Source organism: Glarea lozoyensis (genome assembly GCF_000409485.1).
Source record: "Glarea lozoyensis ATCC 20868 chromosome Unknown GLAREA19, whole genome shotgun sequence".
Classification (NCBI taxonomy): domain Eukaryota; kingdom Fungi; phylum Ascomycota; class Leotiomycetes; order Helotiales; family Helotiaceae; genus Glarea; species Glarea lozoyensis.
Window position 1 is genome coordinate 627,720 of NW_007360993.1, and position 21,377 is coordinate 649,096.

At 45.3% G+C, this 21,377-nt stretch overlaps 6 protein-coding genes across 6 annotated transcripts; 3 read left to right on the top strand and 3 right to left on the bottom strand.

Moving 5' to 3' along the window:
* Window positions 1-55: 55 nt before the first annotated feature.
* Window positions 56-2,432, top strand: GLAREA_12732 (uncharacterized protein; the record flags this gene model as incomplete). The annotated part of the gene is made up of 3 exons (XM_008083513.1): window positions 56-1,035; window positions 1,093-1,837; window positions 1,887-2,432. The coding sequence occupies 3 exons, from the start codon at window positions 56-58 to the stop codon at window positions 2,430-2,432; spliced, it is 2,271 nt and encodes a 756-aa protein (XP_008081704.1).
* A 1,807-nt stretch (window positions 2,433-4,239) lies between these two features.
* On the bottom strand, window positions 4,240-5,444 carry GLAREA_12733 (NAD(P)-binding Rossmann-fold containing protein; the record flags this gene model as incomplete). Its single annotated transcript, XM_008083514.1, has 3 exons — window positions 4,240-4,761; window positions 4,811-5,154; window positions 5,207-5,444. The coding sequence occupies 3 exons, from the start codon at window positions 5,442-5,444 to the stop codon at window positions 4,240-4,242; spliced, it is 1,104 nt and encodes a 367-aa protein (XP_008081705.1).
* A 1,038-nt stretch (window positions 5,445-6,482) lies between these two features.
* On the bottom strand, window positions 6,483-6,791 carry GLAREA_12734 (uncharacterized protein; the record flags this gene model as incomplete). The annotated part of the gene is made up of 1 exon (XM_008083515.1): window positions 6,483-6,791. One exon carries the CDS (start codon window positions 6,789-6,791, stop codon window positions 6,483-6,485), a length of 309 nt encoding a protein of 102 aa, XP_008081706.1.
* Window positions 6,792-11,743: 4,952 nt separating this feature from the next.
* Window positions 11,744-12,230, top strand: GLAREA_12735 (AhpD-like protein; the record flags this gene model as incomplete). The annotated part of the gene is made up of 2 exons (XM_008083516.1): window positions 11,744-12,106; window positions 12,159-12,230. The coding sequence occupies 2 exons, from the start codon at window positions 11,744-11,746 to the stop codon at window positions 12,228-12,230; spliced, it is 435 nt and encodes a 144-aa protein (XP_008081707.1).
* A 5,641-nt stretch (window positions 12,231-17,871) lies between these two features.
* Window positions 17,872-19,205, top strand: GLAREA_12736 (Nucleotide-binding protein; the record flags this gene model as incomplete). Its single annotated transcript, XM_008083517.1, has 5 exons — window positions 17,872-17,987; window positions 18,035-18,172; window positions 18,227-18,330; window positions 18,380-18,459; window positions 18,510-19,205. 5 exons carry the CDS (start codon window positions 17,872-17,874, stop codon window positions 19,203-19,205), a joined length of 1,134 nt encoding a protein of 377 aa, XP_008081708.1.
* A 370-nt stretch (window positions 19,206-19,575) lies between these two features.
* On the bottom strand, window positions 19,576-20,881 carry GLAREA_12737 (alpha/beta-Hydrolase; the record flags this gene model as incomplete). The annotated part of the gene is made up of 3 exons (XM_008083518.1): window positions 19,576-20,249; window positions 20,298-20,495; window positions 20,557-20,881. The coding sequence occupies 3 exons, from the start codon at window positions 20,879-20,881 to the stop codon at window positions 19,576-19,578; spliced, it is 1,197 nt and encodes a 398-aa protein (XP_008081709.1).
* Between the last annotated feature and the right edge of the window lie 496 nt (window positions 20,882-21,377).

Genomic DNA, 21,377 nt, shown 5'->3' on the forward strand with positions numbered 1-21,377 from the left:
GGCAACCCTATCGCTAACTCTCACAGGTCATCATCTCCAGGTCTGCCCAACAAACATGGATCCAGCTTTTGATAAGCCTCCTGATCTACGCTATACCTGCACTATTTGTAACGCGAACGGGAAACACTATAAATCCCTCTGTCCCAAAAATCCTGATCCGTTTTCCATAATTCAGAGAAGAAAAGAGCAAGGTCTCAAGACATCCTCAGTAGTTCCCCGATCCTCCAGCAGAGATACTGTCGAGAATGGAGAGCTTCTCAAGATCCGTCAGTTTGATAGGGATAATGCCAGACTAAGCCGCGATCCCAACCTTAGAAGGAGCATTTCGCCCCTTCCCAAGTCTAAAAAGTTTCATCCCTGGGCACCGCTAGAGACAGCCAAAGATACAAGCCACCGCCCTGAGCAGTCGACAAAAGTGGAATCTACCTATGGCAGATTCTCTCGAAAAAGGTCTCTCTCGAACTCACCAAACCGTGACTCGGCGGCTCCAGCTCTTCAGAATAAACGAGCCAAGTTTCGTAAAACAGAAGAAGGCGCCAATGGAATGCGAAAAACAAAGCAAAGTCGGGCAGAAACGGAGGCCACAACCGAAGCAATCGAAGAACTGTTGACGGAGGGCCGTGCAAAAGGAGCAGCGGTTGGGGAAAATGATGCTATCGAAACTGCGAAGCAAGTCTCCAACCCCGACGAAATAGACCTTCGCAGTGACCATGAATATGCGTCAGGTAGTGGTGATAACGCATTTGAAGATACCCCGGGCCTAGACACTTCAACTTCTGCTATCAAAAATCTCCATATCAGCTATTCTTCGGTCGACAGTAGTGATGAGGACAATGATCCGGACGCAGAAATGGAAGAGTCCTCGACAACCCAGCAGGAGAGTCAAAAAAGCAACAAGTTTTCAGATTTTGTTCAGAGGCTTATTGATAGTCGGAAGGAAATGAAAGAGATTGTAAACAGAATTCCGAAACGACCCAGCGCCGCTGCGATGTGGAGACGTGCGAGCCAACGACGGCGCGAATCAACAATCACAGAGTAGGCGGTATGATCTCATCTATTCTATACCATACTAACGTGAATTCTTTCGCATAGTTCTCCTTTGCCGTCACCTATGTCGAGTCCTATAGTAACAGATGTTTGGAAATATAAAATTAGAAGCCCGACTGGGACATTTGAAACACATATCTCTCCTAAAATCATTCAATTGGATGGGTCACATGAAGAAATGCCAAAGGAGCTTAGCAAAAGCTTTCCTCGCCGGAAAAATAAGTTGAGTGAATTCGGGAAAGGTGCGCTTGAAAAAGTCATAGGCGCGGCCGGAAGCATGAGAGGTCGCACTAGAAGTCGACCAATACTAAACCACACAGAACCATTCATTTCTCGGTCTCCATCTCCACCTTTACCTTGCCCTAAAGACGACGTCAAGGTTCTGGCTCCCAAGTCCTGCAACATTCCTCGTGTCCTTGTAACCAGCCTGCCAGCCCAGTTATGCGATAAAGATTTGCCGCAAATTCCCACTTCAAAAAGGGTTAGTTACCACCTTGAACGTTCCGCAGCGTCTCTTCCAGGTTGCCCATCAAATCAATCTGTTCGGAAAGAGAGCACACGGCTTCTGCACAGCTCGACATTTAGCACGAGGAATTGCTCACGGGATTCAGCCCTATCAGTGTCAAGGTCCACAAACGAATTTCGATCAACTGTACGCAAGATAATCGAAGAAAGCAAATCCGAGGACATAAGAAAATCGACAGAAAACTTGAACCGTCCACAAATCGCTCGACCTAAAATCGTTCGCAGCATGTCTCATATACCAAAGTCCTGCGCTGGTGTATTCGAGGTAAGCGTATATCCCATACTCTCGGCTCTTGCTAAAGAATGACACCTAGGTTACAATGACCACTGAACGCCATGTCCACTTCCGCAAATCTGGAGGATGTAGCTCCTCAAAAGACCGCATTGAAGCGAATAGACTAGCTCAGCTCAACGAATTGAGAAAGTTCGGCGTTAGCTTCAAGTTAGCAACACCACTTCCAGATGACCTCCACTTCTTGAAGAATGGAGGTGGTAAACAAGTGAAGGGCGAAGATGATACTGGAGGACGGAGTTTCACCGGAACTGTTCAAGAGCCGCACGTCAAGTTTGGCAAAAACTGCCAGAACTTGTCGGGTCGTGAGATCTTCCTCAATGACGTGAAGAAGTTTGGAGCAAATTTTAAGTTCAGCACGCCATTGCCAGATGACCTTGAATATATCTGTCGTCGCCGGGGGCAACCAAAGGGTACCAAAGACAATGAGCTCGCAAACATCGATAACGGCGTTGTCCTTGAAGACGCAGGTCCGTCCAACCAGACTCCCGAAACTGTCGATAGGGAGACTGATGTCGCCCCAAAGTCCGACGCCCTTATACGTGGAGAGGACCACATTACTCAATAAAGACCATCTACTCAACGCAGTATTCCACCGAGGAGGAAGATGATGATCATAGCTGGCTCAATCGAGAATTTTGGTGACTATCTGGAGGGAAATGTCCTTGTGTGCTGAAGGACGATTGTTATTGAGATCTAGATTTATTATCTTTCGCAGGCAAGGTTTTGCTGTGAGAGGATGGCTGATATGGCGTAGTTGTTGTATTCCGCTGCGCACGTGAGCTATCGCTTTAATTTGGCAGTCTGTAGAAATATACATGATAGAAAAGACTTTTTTGATTGAACGAAGGTTCTCGTTCTTCATCACTGGTATAAATGATGAGTATTTAGTATGATAGGCATTCGACCTGAGTTCGCTCGATGCAACAGGAATTAAGGGTCGTGAAATGCTTCGTCCTTAGTTATTCCTGCCTCGGTCTGAATGTCGAGTACCTGCGAGCTTAGTCCACGGTGGCTCGAGTAGAGAGGCAGACCCTCCTCCAATCTTAGCAAATCGCCGGTAGGGTTACGACACGGAAACATATATAGGGCAGTATAGCGAACCGGAGAGTAGAAAACTTCGTGTGACTTTGAGCAGCATTCTAGTCCATCAAATAATTCCACGAGAGATCTTAATAACATATGTACCACCCTCAAATACCCATTCCAAACTCCGTATTCGCCGCCCAATGCCTTGTAAGTTGCTCGCTCGCTCAATATTCGCAGCCTCTTCCCATCCTTAAAATTGTAGGTCGATCCCAATCACTCCAGCTTATCCAAATGTTCCAACCTCGTCAACACAACCTGTTTACTCGTCTCCTCTATCTCACCCGCAAGGAACACTTCATCCAATATCGCATACACCTAATTTCATCAGCATTTCCCTCCTAAAATCCCTGTCCGCCTGCCCCTGGATCCCGTACCTTGTAAAAATTAAACACCAAATCCAGCTCACACACATTCCCAAAAAACGAATCCAGCACCTCGACGAAGAAATGTATCGCTTCCAGGTATGCCAGCTCGTTGTCGTTCGCGTCGACGCACGCGCAGAAGAAGAGGCCTGCGTATCGCCGGTAGACGATGCGGTTTTGCCGGAACTCGACGAAGTTGGATTGGTATTTTTGGTCGCGGGGGGCGACTAGGCGGTGCACCTGGGGATTGTTAGTGAGAGGAAGAAAGGAGGGGGGAAGGAGGGGGGTAGGTACTTCGCCTTTTAGTTTGATCTTTTCTTCGTCGTTGTAGGGGGCGTACCATTTTGCTAGGCGGGTTTTACCTCTGCGAAGTGTTAGATAATGTTCTCTATGCATGAACTATCTTGTCTCTTCCAGCTTTTGCCGACGATCATGTTCAACTGGAGAAGAAATCGTGGGAGGACTGGGCACGGGTTGAGTGGTAGGAGGAGGTCTTACTGCCGGTTCTGTATCAGTATGAATGAGAGAACCATGTTGCTCCCTTTGTTTGGTAGGCACAAGGGGTTTCGACGGAGCGCTGGAGATTCTGAGGGGTTGTTGGTGAGGTTGAGGTTGGAGCTTGATAATTATACGGTGAGCGGGGGGCACGAGGGGTGCTGTTTGTGGGGTGGCAGGGTCTTCGAATGCAATTCCGTGAGGATGCCAAAAACACTTTGAGAGCTTGAAGTAGTATGAAAATCCGGTTGTTTGTTACTTCCTCTTAACTCTACAATCTCAAGAAATGCTGTAGGATAGTAAAATGAATTTAGCCCCAACTCTTTGAGGTTGTCCAATTGAATTGAAGTAGCAGCATGTCATAAATTTTCTTCTTCAAAATATACAGGTATAGAATCTCTATTTAGATTATAAATACTACGCTAACTATCATGCAGTCTTAAAATAAGTCTCAAAAACCCTTGCTGTATCGACGATACTCTGCTCTAATGGAATGTACTTAAATCCCATGGCTTTTTCAGCTTTTGTCCCGTCAATTCTGACCGTCCCAGGAGCATATTGCGCATTTGAAACAGCCCCCGTCTCTTTATTGTATCCAACATAACCCTCTCCAGGATTACCGGCAGCAATCCTGTCTCCAATTGGAGTTCCTTTGTAATGATATCTCAGGATATCAGCAACTCCTTGAAATGACCCTTTGCCAGCACACGCGATATACCTCTGTCCATCTGCCTCTGCAGGGTGCTCATAAGCCCAGACGTGCTCAAGAGCCACATCTCTGACATCAACAAAAGAACCTGAGCCGATGGTAGGTGGTACAGTCTTTGCTTCTCCGGAAACTAATGCGTAGATTGGCCTGAGTGTTTCATTGAGTTGCTTAGGATCAGACGCCAACACTACTGGTGGACCAAATACCACTGAAGGGTTTATAGCGGTAATTGAAAACGATGGCTTCGACTCGTTAGCTGTCAATTTGCCCATCTAGATCACGTGGAATTACCTTATGAGTATCTCTGAATTTCCACAAAGCTTGCTCCGAGGCAGTCTTACTCGCGCCGTACAGGACACCAGCAGGCGTTGGCTGACCGGCTTCCTTGTTCTTTATCGCCGCTTCTAGAGCAGCGCTTGCGAAATCTTTCTCGGTAAAAGCGTATTCCGGTTCTTCTTTAGGATTTGTTACTGCAATGGTAGATGATGTGACAACGACAGAGGTTAATTGTGGGCCAGCTTCCAATGCCGAACCAAGAAGAGTCTCATTTCCAGCTACTGCAACAGGAACAACATCATCGAAATCAGTGAGATCAAAATTTATTGGTGATGCGGTGTGGAAGATCCCATCGACTCCTGCTTCTGATCAGCACGAAGTATAACATATAATATACCAATGAACACGAACCTCTCACAGCTTCGTCGAAAGCGCCAGATTTTGTCATATCTGGGACCTCAAAAATTTCAATACGATTCTTATAAGGTGCGTATGCACCATTCAGAAGTGGCTCGACACTTGCTGCTCTTCTTGTTGTACCGCGGAGGGAATAGCCTTTGGTCAACAGAAGCTGACCGAGTACGCCAGCAATGTACCCGTTGATTCCTGTAATCAACACGGTCTTTCCATTACTTTGCGGAACCGCCATGTTGAATATTTGTGTTGGATAGCAAGAGAAATATGAACGAATTGAACTTAGACTAAAGGTAAGGGGTATCAGACAAGTGGGATGGGAAAGCTGCAGCTCAGAACTGGGGCACTGGCTGCTATATATACTTGTCTCAAAGATTACAAAATGCGGCCCGGTAGAGATTCGGTACCGAATACAGATTCTTTCCAGACTGCCGTCACCGCAATTTGCTTTTAAGGCACTGTCAAAAATAGGAAATAAGATCTGCAATAGATTTAGGAATGTAGATTGCTTGGAAATCGATTCGTTTACAATGCCCGATGGCGGAATTTTTGCTGCTGGATATGAGATGAATAGGTGGGATGAGTAAGAATCGTTTCCGAATTCCGATTTTTACATTCCGATATGAGGTGATGATGATTACTATTCGAGAGTGGAAGAGGTGGGCTGAAGATTTTGTTAACGCCGGATATTGCATTTATGGTCGACTGTGTCACCGTATTTCTTAAGCGAGCTGTTTTGACCCGCTCCACGGACGACATCTCAACTTCATGTTTATTTTGTATATACCAAGTATGGCACCCTTTCTTTCGGAATTCTAGGATGATACTCCGCTAACTCAGACTTTCAGAAACGATGCTTGATTAGCAGGTAGTCGTTATACCTCAATTCAGAGACCTTCAAGGCAACAGCTTCACATTTCGATACCCCAGAAAGGACATTATGGCAATCGTCTCATTTTCTAGCCCGACATACATATGTACCTAGGTACCTCAGTAACATAGATACATCTCCGATCCTCGATTGCTTTTACAACTGCTGGCCTTAAATCTCGTCTGCTACGCGCCCTGCTAAAACAGGTCGACCGGGAAATCCGATATATTTTCCAAACGTTGATGCTCGGCAAAATCCGAATCAAATACCAATAACCCAGTCCGCTCCAGAAAAACTTCATCAGGCACCACTGTCCACGATTATTCAAACATCATCTACACGTCCGCCTATTTTTGTCGCTTATCGTCAGCTATGACCTCCAGCAAACCACATGTTCTCGTGTCACTTCTTACCGGCCTTCACGTGTGCCAGTTCTAGTAGCGAGATCTCAGCTTTGATCGGTTCAAGTTGAACTTGTCCTTCCTTCGACGCAATGTTTTGTTCCTCTGACTCTCCTGATTTCTCGCTTTTCGGCTTGCCGATGTAGACCCATATGGCCCCAAGCATAGCGATGATGAACAGAGTTCCGACACTCATGGCAATCAAGACACTCTCCATGACATGGTTCATTGCTTTGTCAACTGCGGCTGTTGAGGGCATCTCGTATGATTGAGGATCAGCGTTGAAAGCGGACGCAGATCTGATATACATTCTGAAGTTGTTTCGATCCTTCTCTCAACTTGATCAAGCCAGCCTCGGTTTCGATGGAGTCGAGTAACGACGACGGTAGATCTGAACTTTAGACCGAGGTATCCACAACTCGATCACGGAGATCTGTTCAGACATGTTAGATCGTGAAAATAGCAAGAAGAGGTGTGAAGGACCTCAAAGTAGTGTTCTTCACAGCTAGGGGTAGTGTAGGTTTATGATTCGAGTGACGTTGCAGGAGCGGAGAGCTTTCGCGATGAGTGTAATTTGATGATACAACACAATGACCTTTTTGTCGGTAGATCGAGATACAGGTCGCTGACGCGAGTATCCACGATGACAATACCTCGGGGTGGCCTGATACTTATAGCAGAGTGATTGAGCACGTTTCGAGCACGTGTTAAAACCACTGCTTGAGACGCGTTCCAGGAGATCTGATGCGAATGAGTGTGTTTGTCTTTGAACTTTGGTTCAATGGCTAAAGTTGCAAGTGTAGCTAATATATAGCATATGGTGAAGAGAAGCATCTTTGTACCGAAGAGTTCAGATTCACTACCACTAAAACTCAACTTCAATAGGACAATGTCTAGGACAATAGTAATGCAAAAGCTTACTAGCACAGAATACCCAAATTCTGTATTAACGATTGTATTCATCTGCTCGAGCTAGATGAGATAATACTAGACGCTCGAGGTATTGTGTAAAATAGGCCCGGATTGGACTTTGCCGCCATATTTTCTCTTGACCCAAAGACACACTTTGGCACATTGTTCTTGAAAATTTGCGCCATCGCGCTTGTTGATTCAAGCAACTAGTGGTTCTACATCAATTTTTGAACTCGCCGACCAATTTTCTGATCTTAGTCAGTCGTTTGTCTTAAGCTCGACCAAATTTTCTCCCTTACTAGGATTCAGGTCTCAGATATTTATTTGCATCAATAACCCTATTACAGCGCATGTTGATTATCCGAAGTTTACTGGTTTTCAGGATCGGGCGTATACACAGTTTTCTTGATTTTATTTTGGAAGTATTGTTCTCTTTCGTTCGGATCTCAATTCATATCACGTTACTACCAATTTCAGTCTTGACGGCTATTTGATTTTGTATCATGATTACACAATCCCAGACGCACATTACTCTTATAAACTTTCGAAGATTTTTCAATTGCCTGACTTGAAGGCACTGCAAGCGTCACCTTCGCAGCGAAGGCAATTTTAGCTTCACCAACGCAAAGCGTTGCCTACCACGCCGGCATTGTCGTCCTCTATGAGTTAAGTTCACTTTAAACGGCACTCTCTAAAAATAATAATCAGGTACACTTTTGCTTCCCCAAATTGATTTAACTCCAAGTTTGTAGTTGCATTTTGTCGCTTTTGGTGGGTCAATCTCGAAAATTGTTCAACATTTTAGAGAGTAGAAATCAGATTTTTAATTACAAAGTAAGTATGCTATTTGAAGATGAATCCCTCCATGGTCGTATTGCGAGTTGAACCAATGGTACACGTTAATCTTTGTTCACTCTAACAGTTGGCTACTCAACATGGCTCGCCCAAAAGGCCCAAAAGACAACAAGATTGTCAACGTTAAGTGTCTGGAGCTTCTGCACACACGTATTCGAATACAAATAAACTTTCCACTAATAGCGATTTCATCCTCGACCTTCCATCTTGGGATCATAAACTAGACAAACGAGGTGCGAATAGGGTTTGAAAGGAATTTCTGAGCACTATTAGTCTGGCTTTCTCTTGCCTAAATATTTCATAAGGAAAAAAAAAGTTTTATCCGGTTCACAGAGAAGAACCGGCTTCTCTGGACATTGGAGTTTGTCTGTGTAATTATTTTGTTTCTTTTGTTGCAAGTGAAACAAGACGTACTAGTTCTTCTTGCTAACAAAATTGGCTATGAGGACCTGGTATAAAGGTAAGATTCATTATCATCAACGCCCTGGAAGGATATTTAATGATATAGCTTCAAAATTAGATGACATATTCGTACAATTCCGAATGTAAAAGGGATCCAGTCAGTTTCGTGGAGCTGAGGCTTGATGTAGTCAAAGATGGGAGCGCAATTGTATTCACTGCAAACGATTCCTTTTTCATTGAAACTTTTGTCCGGCCCCGACTGCCGATCTTGCACGAATGATTCGCATCTTGAATAAATATTTTCTGTCCTGCGAAGTGGTTATATTAAGCCAATCAAGTACCAATCAATCTCGTAAGATCTCGCTCAAGGTATATATTGCTTTCATCCAGAGTGGCTTCTTTGTTGTAAGGAATCCTGATAGTCTAGATCCTTCATGTTCGCGCAAGTATCCTATTCAACGTTGTCTGTTGATAAGATTTGCACTACTCTCGTTACTCTATCGTTCAATGAGTTCAGCTTTTCTTCCACGACATGTTAAGACCGCGCTCACCGTTTTATGTTATTCTCGTCGCTCCATGTGATAAGTTGGAAATCATCAGACAATGTAACTTCCCAGCGAGGCCTTCAAGTTTACAAGTCATGAAGCATGCGAAGAGGGGCAAGATGCTCATAGCTTTTGTTTCTAGATTTTACTGCCAGTTGCGAGTTTACCAGCACACACAAAGCATTCACCAAATCTCTGTCTTTTCCCGGGATGCCGGTGATAAGTTACATCCTCTTAGGTTCTGAGAAAAATTTCCGGTCACGCGTCCCCTGGGAATAAAATCGAGGGATTCAAAAAGATATCGTGTGAGAAAACTTCTCTCAATGAATTACGGCTGTTTGACGCCACTATTACCTACTTCAAGAACCATCGCAACACTACAAGCAGCCGAGAAAATTGCGGCAAATACTTCGGACATGACTGAAATAACCAACTTTCGCCGCCACCACCCTACAAGGTAACTCTACCAAATAAGAGAACGATCGGCCAAAAATCTCTTAATTAACACTATTTTAGACGAGTGCAGAGGGCTGGTTATTTTAGTTATATACGAAGCAGATAATTTCTGACTCTTATGTCGGACGCAAAACTCCAAATTTTCATGCAAAGACCATGCAAAGAACTTCCAAGAGTCTATGACAAATAGAACATTTGATCACAACGACAAGCCTATGCAGGATATACTAATGCTTCGAAATACATTCGTCAGTATCTCGTAATCATTGCTGTCACGTGCTAATCTCGAAACCTGGAAGCGAAGCCCCTGAACTTCAAATGTACGTGCTTCGGGCGCTCTAATCTTTTTTTCTCCTCATTTCTTCCATGCTTCTGCTATTCATATATTTTCATGCGTTACCGTCTTCGCTTGAAGGCAATTACCAAACCACAACGTCGCCGATCTTTTTAAAATACTTCTAGCTTACTTCATGCAATAGAAGGCTTGAATTGAATTGCGTACGATCGTGGCGTAAGCGGCTCACTACGTTTTCGAGAATCGCGGAACGCCATGCTACTCTAAAAGCATTGCATTTCGGTCGTGGAAGACTAAAGAGGCAGGAATTTGGGCAATCCTCTGAAACTCAACCAATGCGCTACTATCTCCAACGCTTTCCACTTGCGGAACGATCTCTTAAGAAGCTGTACGAGTGAATTCCAGCACAGAAGCACTGGGAGTAGTGTTTGTGAATGATAAAGAGGTAAGGTATGTGTTGATTATATGCCCTTCTTCTATGCTTCGGTATTAATACAACCCAGAAGCCATAGCGACCTGACCCTTGAGACGATCACTAAGACGTCCCTGATTTGCAGATTCTGGGGTAAAGTTGTTTCAGGTTTCGAGTTACAATTGCCAGGAAATCGACGCAAGGAATAATCGTTCGATTATTCTGACGCCATGGATCCAACGTCACAAGAGTGGGCTACCCCACGACAAATTATTCGGCTCTGAAAGAAACCGGGCACGACGCCCTTACCAAGGAGCGAAGATACCAAGGCCAGAAATACAGTACCGTTGTGCATAAGGTTATGCTACCAAAGCCTGCCCGGACTAGTCTCCGGTCAATATCGAAGATTGCTATAATTCATGATCATCGCTGAGCACTGGCACGGGAGGACTAATTTCTACAGTCGCCGACTATGACTTCGGAAACCCTTTTGGCCTATATTTTGTCACGACCACACTCGTGTTACCGGGGCCAGGGTCAGAAGGAAATATGCACGACGATTATGAATCTTGCCCCCGGGAAGCGCATACAATCGAGACCTCCCTGATTTGACGGGAGAGTTTTGGCGAGGACGCGTTGGTATATACCCTTCCGGATGGATACACCAGTCCTCTCCAGCCAAGGACTTAACGGCCAAGTCAGGCGTTAAGCTTGAAAGCCGACACACATCGTACGATGACTTATTGATCATCTTCAAGAGTCGGCAAAAGATTCCTGTCATTTCGACGGCGTTCATGGCGTACGAATCGTACAAAGATCGCCGACCCGGGGTTTAACGCCTCATCATTACCTCAACTACCGGCAGCCAGGCTGAGACCCCTTCCCTCCCAGCTTGTCGGGAAACGCTCAGTCAGCTTTTGTAGGTAATTGTTAATGGTAGGAAATCCTCGGGAGACACCGCGGTGTATTACCATGCCAATGTCGTCGTGGTGTCAGCTTCGAAGACGCTGTGGTTAAGCAAATAACCTTGATGACAGTCAAGAAAGCGGTGGCGGACCTCGCACATCAAATCCCTGCGCTAAAGCGCTGACAGCCAATTGAACCACTTCGCGCTGCCGTAATGTGGCGGCCGAAGAATTGAATTGACGTGGAAGGGTTGAGAGCCCAGGTCGTTGTGCTCAACAGATAAGAATCAACTTCCCTGATAGCCGTCTGTGCTTCCTGATCCAGATCACTTTTGCAAAACGAGGATCACTAATAGCCGCGCATCTCGCTTCATACGGTAGCATATTGGAATGGCTTCGTCATCTGGATCGTTAGTAAGGATTCCGTACAGGCCTGCAGACGTGCTTCCCAAAACGATTCCCCCGCTAAATATATTCCGCATGCTGGCGCACTCCCCCTCGACACTACCTCACCTCCTATCACTCGGTACAGCATGTTTTCGCGAGACGTCGCTCTCAGTGTATACAAGCGAGCTTGTCAGTCTTTGGGTTGCCAAACGCACATCTTCGGAGTATCACTGGAAGAAACACGTGCCTGCCGCTAGAACCGCTGGATTGACAGAGGACCAGATATCAGCTGTAGCCTCGGGAAACTTGGTAGAAGCTGTATGGTCAGAACAAGACATGGCTCTGATCACTTTTCTCGACGCTGTTCTTTCTGGTCCAGAGGTTTCCCAGGCCATTTTCAGCAAAGCGAGGGAGCACTTTAGTGATCAAGCTTTGGTTGAAGTTGTGGTAATACAGGTCAGTAGCTTCCTACGGGTGCAGATATTTGACTGACTGGAGTAATTTCAAGGGCTACTTCTACAGCATGGCTCGAATAGTGACTGTGTTCGGTGTTGATCTGGAAGGCAAAGTCCAACCCTGAAACGAATGACAAATGGTTACTTTTCATTGGCATGGCTAGAGATAAACACGATTGGCAAAGCTGGCGTTTTATTCCGGTGGCATCGTTCAAGGGATTGTGTATTCTGCATTTTCCTTCCTAAGATCTGGTGGACGGCAGAGGGCATGGAAGTCTTTCTGGGTATTTCCCTTGATTTTTCTCGTCACATAGCGAATTTTACGTCAAAATCATGTTTCATTCGGAGTTTTCAGTGGTTGGCATATCCGGGTCTTTATTTCTTAAAAGAAGTAGGGGAGGACAGACAACAATAGTGTAGGTGATCAAAGAAATTCATAGTTCAAAGTGTTTTTCATTTGTAGTTGTAACTGGCGTATATCGCCACTGTCAGCACAATGTAACCACGCGACCTCCATGCACTGGGACTCCCCACAGGAAATACTCCGAAAAGCTTATTACGACTTCTTTTCAAAAGATTTCGCCACCATCTTCGAAATTCGTTGCCGAAGTCTCCGAGCTTTTGGATAAGAACCCGGTCAAACGTTTGAACCAGATAACAACGAATTTTGAACGATACCATCATACACGCCCAGGCTATAAATTTCAACGTCTATTACTCGTCCCAGGTGCTCTTTATGGTCTTTGAAGATTTTACGGATGTTGCGGGGGTTCGGCCGGCATATAGTACAAAATGCGGGAAAGGCGTTTGGCGTACTTGTCATTTACGTCAAACTCCACGGAAATCTTTTGCACTCTCACAGTCACATAACCAACAGCAAAGATCCATAGTCTGAGACAGCTATATCAGCTTGTGAATCATCTATAACAAGGGAAAATTACAATTTAACGGTACCTTGGCTTTTTGACGAACTACCAACTCTGGTACGGTGGCTTTCGGTAACTAAAGTGGTGAGCTTGCGATGTGTTCTCACACATATGAGCCTGTCTGAACTGAAGTCGTTCAGGGATGTATTTTTTGATGTTTTGACGTTTGCGTGACAAATGGTTCCCAATTCCAAGAGTGACAGTCCCAATGCAGGACACCCGATTGTTTCACAATCTCGCTTAATAAGCGTGTATTCAGGTATAAGTTTGGCAACATGCTGGCATTGAATATTAATGATTCTACGAAACAACGTTAGTATGACTTCTGTTAAAATATTGCAATTCATTGAAAACTAACAGTGTTTGGAGTTGTCCGGGAACACCGGACATATCGGTAAAGGAGGCTGACAAAGACTCACTGTCATACGACGCGTATTGGTCCGTTGAAGGCTGGATTGAACTGCAGTACACAAGGCACAATATTTCATTGCTATTTCCAGAGGTGGTGATGTTTATCTCTCATTTGCTTAGCACGCAACGAAACAGAAGATAAGTGATAAGAGTTTGCTGAGCTGACGAACGTGGAAAAAGTAAGCAGGACTCAGCATCTACTATCTCTTTATGTCGTATAAACGGGTCGACAAGAACAAATGGGTCCCAACTGAAGCAACCCGCTTGCCAAGTCAATGTAGCGACATGTATTCTTCTGGCGGACTTTTCCTCCAGGACTACTGGCAATCTTCCACTCCTCCGTTGCATAGCATGATGAGATATTGAAAGCTTTCTGGTTGCTTCTAAATTCTCCGGACATCGTTTCCAAGCACACATCGAAAAACCCCCTTTTCTCTGTTGTAGAATCTCAAAGATTGCCGGCTTCAAGGGATATCCGCCCGGATGATTCAGCTCGCGGGCCGATTAGGGGCAGTTAACTTTCAACTTCGCAAACTATCATCGAATGATATATCCAAGTCTGGTATTATATTCGCAAGGCATGCAAGCGTTCAGAGTGGATCGAGGCCTCGTAATCTTTCAACTGTTTCGCGTTCCGCTCGGGAATCGTTTGTCTCCTTTCGTCTCGGGTCGCCTCTTGTCGTATCGGCGAAAACATGGTCGTACAGGTTCGAGTTTATTGATAGAAACTAATAAAGTATGGTCGCATAACTCAGCGGTTGTTGAGGGAAACTAAAGACCTTTGATCAGGGGTCTGGACTTTGTGCAGAATGGACATGCAACTTACTTCAACAACAGTGTTTTAGCTCCTAGTTTCCATGCCTTGCGAGACTGACATGGACCATTTTGAATACATCATTCGTGCTCTACTGCTTGATAGCTACCAGTAACTCATCAACAAAGCGATCTTTACGCAGTGACTCTTTCAGAACCACACTCCATCGTTGATCGTTGCGGACATGTAAGCCAGTCAACAATCAGCTGAGGTCTGCTGTGGGAAGTGGTCGTGATGGATTCGGCCGATGGAGTTCGCCTCGAGTAGCAAATCATTGATAACGTGTTGAGGCCATTAAACCGCCTGGTATTCGACCTTCTTCCGGGCCACGAGAGGCCCAGCCTACTGCGTTCCGTTTGCTCCATCATCGAAGCATCCCAAGCTCGCTCCATCTTTTCGAACCCTCCATAGATGTGTCATAAGCGCCAAATACTTGGGAATTTCTCATAGTCCTATGGCGCAAGAAGACTATTCAGACAATGGTTGGATCGGTGTCTACCAGCGTTGAGGGATTTGGCCTCTGGGACAGCCTCTACTCATCCTCTCTTCTGCTATTACGTTTAGACTGGTGCCACTGGTGAATCCTAAGATGTGTTGCTGCTCATGCTGCGCTGCCGGAGTGTTTGATCGGATGACGACGACATCAGATTAGATCTCAATGATTGAAAAATCAGCGAAGACACGCGCGTCCCATTTGATTTCGTGTAACGTAATCTGTCGCTCACTAATCGTTTCGAACATCCCCCCTGAACCGTGGGCTCCACAAAACATAGCATCTCACGGAATAACCTTGGCATGTGTCAAAAGGCTGACGGCAATACGGGAATAGCAGATTGCTGGGTTCTACTTCCCAAAAGAGTTCAAGTAAGGGTTTCCGAGTTTGTTTTGTTTGTCGCGGCTGGGAGCAAGTTTGCAGAAAGTTATCTTTCCCGGCCCCACCAATCTTCCATTCTCAGCATGCAGCTTTATCCCTGACATGTTTCTGAAGCTAAACTTAGTATTTTTGGTCGTATCTGGTATCTTCCGGGTTCATACGCCCAGTTGTGTCTGAATAAGACTCGAAAACGAACTGGATCACGGAATCCTTCCGCCTCCTTTCTAGCCGAGTTTAACTTCCGGATATCTCCATATCTAGTACCTAGGTATCTATGGCACAGGCGAAAACACTGATTGTCTAAAAAGTCTCAAATAATCAAGTGCGTAAGTTAGTGATAGGTAGGTTTGTTTCTTGATCGGTTGGTTGATAGCGCTTGATTTAAGAACGAAACCCGACCCATAACGAGTCAACTGTCACCAGAATTTGACATCAAAGTTGGAGAACCATCTCTATCGTGCTCGGCGCCATGTCTTTTGTTTACTATTGCCACTCGAATCCAATTGCCGCTGTGGCCATATAGCACTCGATAAGTTTGCGCTACTCAACGCAAGTACCTTCGGCGATGGTACGGCATCGATAATTGCGACGAAATCAGACCCCGAGCAAAAGCCAACAGGTGAAACTGTCACCTCATATCAGGAACTGCTGTGCTCGCCTCCAACATCTGTCATTACTCCTAGTCAATTCACTGGCGTGTTGTCGACTGCTTCAGGAAAATGGGCTGCCCTCAACTTCGCCCGCTTCATGAGACCAACTTCCAGATCTAGACTTTGCCATTTACCAAGCAGCTGCCTGCATATGCAGTGACACTGTAATCAGTACCTCAATCTCCATACTTACGCGACAGGCGGACTTAAGGTCAATTTGTCGGTTCTGTGAACAGAGGCGGCATGTGATGGCATTGAAATCTTGGCCCTCGGACAATGGCACTTTTACGACAATTCGATTCTAGTAAAGATCGCCCTATTTATCTCCACTATACCTTCAAATAGACTGTTATGTCCTCGACAACGTGAAGATTCGGGGTCGCCGACAGACCATTGGCGTCTCGAAAAGCCACTTTCTTCATTTGAGGGATCCGATTACTGCTTTTTTCTTCTCCGCAGGCGAAAGTTTCGTGAGTCAACGCACGGAAGTTTCCTTCCTTGGACGTTGGCCGTTGAGTAGTATCATGGCAGTAACGCTGGCCCCTTGTAACTGTCGACTAAGGTCATTACTCGTACCAGTCGGCCCCAACCTGTTGTAATGGCCAAAACTCGTATTCTGGGCACTAACACATTAGCTAAACTAGAATGCTTCCATAAACACAAGAATAGTTATATATTTGTGGCCATACTCTGTATTGGAAGAGGTTATTGGTCAAATTACTGTACATGATAGAAATTACCAGGAATCTTGGCGGGAATATCTTCATGTAGCAAGTTATGAATGTTTTGATAATTAATTTACAAGCTGGAAACATATAAGTAACTTGATCTAGTTTGCTTTAGTAAAATAGACTTGACAGAGTATTGGTTTCGTTTCTAGCGCTTGGCCAGAGATTTATTTGAGCTGGATATAGTCTCTCGACGATATGACGAAGAAGAAAACCTAAGTTAGACAAAGAGATAGCTCAAATGCAGGGTCTGATAAACTTTCTCGATAAGCTTCACTATAAATATCCTCATTTAAACCTTTTCTTATCGCTGTAACGAATTGAAGTATGAAATAAGAAAACGTCTGTCGCGACAGCGGACAGTAAGTATTAAATTACACCCGTGAATATTCAACCATTAGCATGTACACCTTTTACCTTCAAGTAGTTTTCAAAAATAATTACTAAACTAGCTTTCAAAATCTGTTACTTCAAGCAAGCCTGGGAAAGAAGATGAAACATCAAGCATTGGAAGGGGTGCCTAACGATCATGTGACTTCACCCCCTTTTCACACCAAGTCGCCAACGAACATCTCGGCTCGACGAAGTGCAGCTCACTAGGGCCATCCCAACAGCATGATTTCTCGCAACACAAAATCTTCCCATGGACCTGCCAAACTCACTTCACTCGAACCAAATACGATTTCTGGTGTGTACAGCAAGCGAGCTTGTCCCAAGTACCACAAAATGACACCCGTACGGCTTTTTAGTCAAGAGTCGTCGGAGTTCGAATCGACTCAGGGAGAAGAGAGAACTAGAATCATGCGACTATGCAATTTGAACATTTAATCATGGAAACATCGGACACACAAACCTCTAGGTACCAAGAAATCGCAACTACAAGATAACGAGCAACATAACCTTGACTCAGAACGTACAGACCTCGATTTAATCACTTTGTTTCTCCGATTTCGAGAACTTTGCAGCGAAAAGAACGAGTTGAAGGTTTGCGGACAAAATATCCACAGCTACCTTTCGGTGCGTGATGGACTGACTATAACGCTAGATCTCGAGTCCTCTCTAATGCATTCCAAAATCCACTTGTACCATTCAAACTACGTACTCGATGTCAAAAACCCTGAATTACACCATACTCCGCATTTTGCACGTGGGGTCTCCGCGATGCGGAGGATCTGCAACACCGGCGTCCTGACATTTACGGAGTTCAACCCCACTCTTTAGATTTATAGAAGGGTTCTGGAATTCATGGAATACAAGTGCAACCTCCACCAATAAGTCTTATCTGTAAAAATCCTCGACCTTCTAAGCTTCATCTTTTGTTTTCCTAAGTCGAAGTGTCAAATACCTACCACGTAGTTACAGCATGACGCTGAAGAAACGGACATACCTTTCTGAAAACCAAATCCATGCCAGGATTGAGGCTCAAGAAACGCCATCGAATCACTCAAGGATGGCGAAAACAAATATTGTGATAGTCGGGTAAACAATTTCTGCTACAATGAAAGATGTTTTACTGAAATACATAGTGCAGGAGTTTCCGGATTAACAACCGGTCTTCTGCTCGCTAAAAACCCAAAATACAGCATCACCGTCATAGCGAAACACATGCCTGGAGACTACGATATCGAGTATTGCTCGCCTTGGGCTGGTGCAAATTACACCCCGTGAGGAAAATCTATCTACATCAAGAGGTTACTTTACTAACCTTCACGATGCAGGTTTTCTACAGCAGGTACGCGCGAAGCGAGATGGGAAAAGGAGACTTGGACCCCCCTTGCGGACTTAGCCGAGAAAGTACCTGAAGCTGGAATTCATTTCCTGAGTAAGAAACATTCAAAATCATGATGGGTTTTGCTAAAAACAGTGTCCAGAATCACGAGAATACGTCCGAGATAAGGACCATAACAATACAAGAACCACAAATCCGTGGTTCAAATCCTTCATCCCAGATGTAAGATCCTACCACCAATGTTCTATCCTGTCTAACACAACACAACACAGTTCCGCGTCCTTGACACCTCAGAACTACCTAAAGGTATAGACGGTGGCATCGAATACACATCCATCTGCATAAACCCAGCCCTCTACCTCCCCTACCTCCTCGGCCGCTGTCGCGCCTCAAGAATCATCGTCAAACGCTCAATAATAACACACATCTCGCAAGCCTACACCCTTCACCACACCACCAAACCAGCAGACATAGTCATAAATTGCACCGGACTCTCCTCCCTCACTCTCGGCGGCGTCCTCGACACAACCATGGCTCCAATCCGCGGCCAAACCATCCTCGTGCGTAACGAAGATCCCATGATGATCGGCACAACCGGGACAGATATCCCCGACGAACTGACTTATGTGATGATGCGCGCATCCGGCGGCGGAACGATTCTTGGTGGGTGCGCGCAGAAGGGCAATTGGGAGGCGGAGCCAGATTTGGAGATGGCGGAGAGGATTATGGGGAGGGTGAAGGAGTTGGATCCGGGGTTTGTGGGGGAGGGGCTGGATGTTGTGAGGCATGCTGTGGGGTTGAGGCCGTGGAGGGAGGGGGGTGTGAGGTTGGAGAAGGAGAGGGTGGGGGAGGGGTGGTGTGTGCATAATTATGGTCATGCTGGGTATGGGTATCAGACTTCTTTTGCTTGTGCTGGTGATGTTGTTAAGCTTGTAAAGGAGATTGTTGGGGAGAGGTCGATGGCATGAAGTGATTTTTGCGGACTGAGCACAGTGGGATTTAGGAGACAACATACTTTCATTTTTGAGTGATTTTCTTTGTCAGAACTCAAAACTTAAGAGACAGATATATAATAATACTCTTAGAATATTTTCAAATTGTTTAGAAGCCATGTTTGATAACGTGCAGTAAATACATTGTACTCACAAGCATCACTTACAAGCTACTAGAAACTCTGTGAAAAGTCCTATCAACAAAAGTCAGAGATTCGATGGACGATCTGGGTAGAAACATCAGGATAGCTTTTATTTTGATATATCATTCCCAAGAAGGAAAAACCATAATCCAAAGCATGAGGCATTCCATGAACCCTCCAGGCATCCTCTTCGCACCCGTAATCTACTGCACAATCCCCCTCCCAACCTCCCCCGCCCCTCCCCCCTCCCCAAACATCTCAAACAAATCCCCCGCCAACTCCTCCGGCCGTTCCCACGCCGCAAAATGCCCACCACTCTCATGTCTCCTCTCAAAAACCACCTCTCCAAGCGTCCTCCCATACTCACTCGGCGGCAAATTGATATCCCTTGGGAAATAACTCAACCCCAACTTCGGACCCTCAATAAACTGCCAATACTTTGCCTTTAAATTCTGATCCATATGCGTAGCCTCGTAGTAAATACGCACGCTAGACTCCGGTCCGGCGCGCGAGAACTGGTAGATGGAAACCCAGGTCAGGATTTCGTCGTCGGTCCAGGGATAGGAATCTGTCCAGTCGTGGAGTTTTTCGAAGATCCAGGAGAGGAGGGAGAGGGGATCGCGAAGGGCGAAGGAGAGGGTGTGCGGTTTGGTGCCTTGGAGGATGTTGTAGCCGGAGCCTTCTTTGTTGAACCAGTGGGTGCGTTCTACGCCTGCTTTTTCTTGGTCTGTGAGAGGGGTTTTAATCTTTGAGACGAAGGAGGAGAGAGTGTCGAGTGAGATTTCTATGAGGTTTATGTTGGAGGCGAGACAGTGTTTGGGGTATTGGAGGCCGATGGCTCGAGTGATTTCCGATCCCCAGTCACCTCCTTGAGTTACTGTGGTTTTGTTACTATATGAAAATGAAATGAAGAGTGTTTTCTTACCATATCTCTCATATCCGAGCTTCATCATAACCTTATGAACCGCTTCAGCATACTTGCTAAGATCAAACCCCTTCCCCTTCACACCCCCCGAGAACCCAAAATTAGGAAGCGAAGGCGCAACAACATGAAAAGAGACTCCATTCTTTCCTTCCGTCAGCAATTTCAACATTTTCCCCACCTCCAGAAAGCTTCCCGGCCCTGAAAACAGTAAGTCATTTGCCACACTCAATTGATCTGACCGGGATTCCGAGAAACTTACAGCCATGAACAAACAACAACGGCACACTACCCTTCTTTCCTTTTTGATGCACCAAATGCATATCAATCTCTCCAAATCCTTCAACCTCGATCTTCGTCGTAAACTGTGGAAATTGCTCGTTTATTTTTGCTTCTTGGGCACGCCAATCGAATCCATTTCCCCAATATTTCGCCAGGCGTTTGACGTCTTTGAGGGTGGATCCATACGCCCAATCATCTGAGAAATCGACTTCTTCTGGGAAGGAGGAGACTGAGAGTTTCTTGTGTAGAGTTGAAATTTGCGAATCAGGGATCGAGATTTTGTAAGGAGTGATTGGCGAATTCATTGTAGTTGATGAGATACAGAAATGTTTACTTGAGCTTGTGAGTTGTAGTTAATGAAATGGAAGTAGATTTGCTGTGATTTAAAAGCTTATTTCCTAGGAGGGATTCAATTGATCTTATACCTCAGATCTTACTATTAGAGAATTATCTCGCTATGCAATTGAATTATATCTTGACTGAAAGAAGTTCTTATTGCCATGGGTTTGACATGAGTAGTCGGTACTGAGGTCATCGCCACGTGAGAAGGGCGTGCTGACATAATTTAAGATGCTGCGTTTCTTACATAATGAATACAGCTCCAGGGCTACCAGTGACACAGTGTAAGATTGATTGGCCAATTTGGCCTTAAGTTGCGGAGTAAAATGTCCACCTTAACACTCGGTCAAGGAGTTAACCTCGGGAAACATGGTATAGAGGATGAGCTAATCATCACTGCTGGAAAGCTGACATAGCAATAAGCACGATTAAATTCGCAAGATGTGTGCTAATAATCTTGTC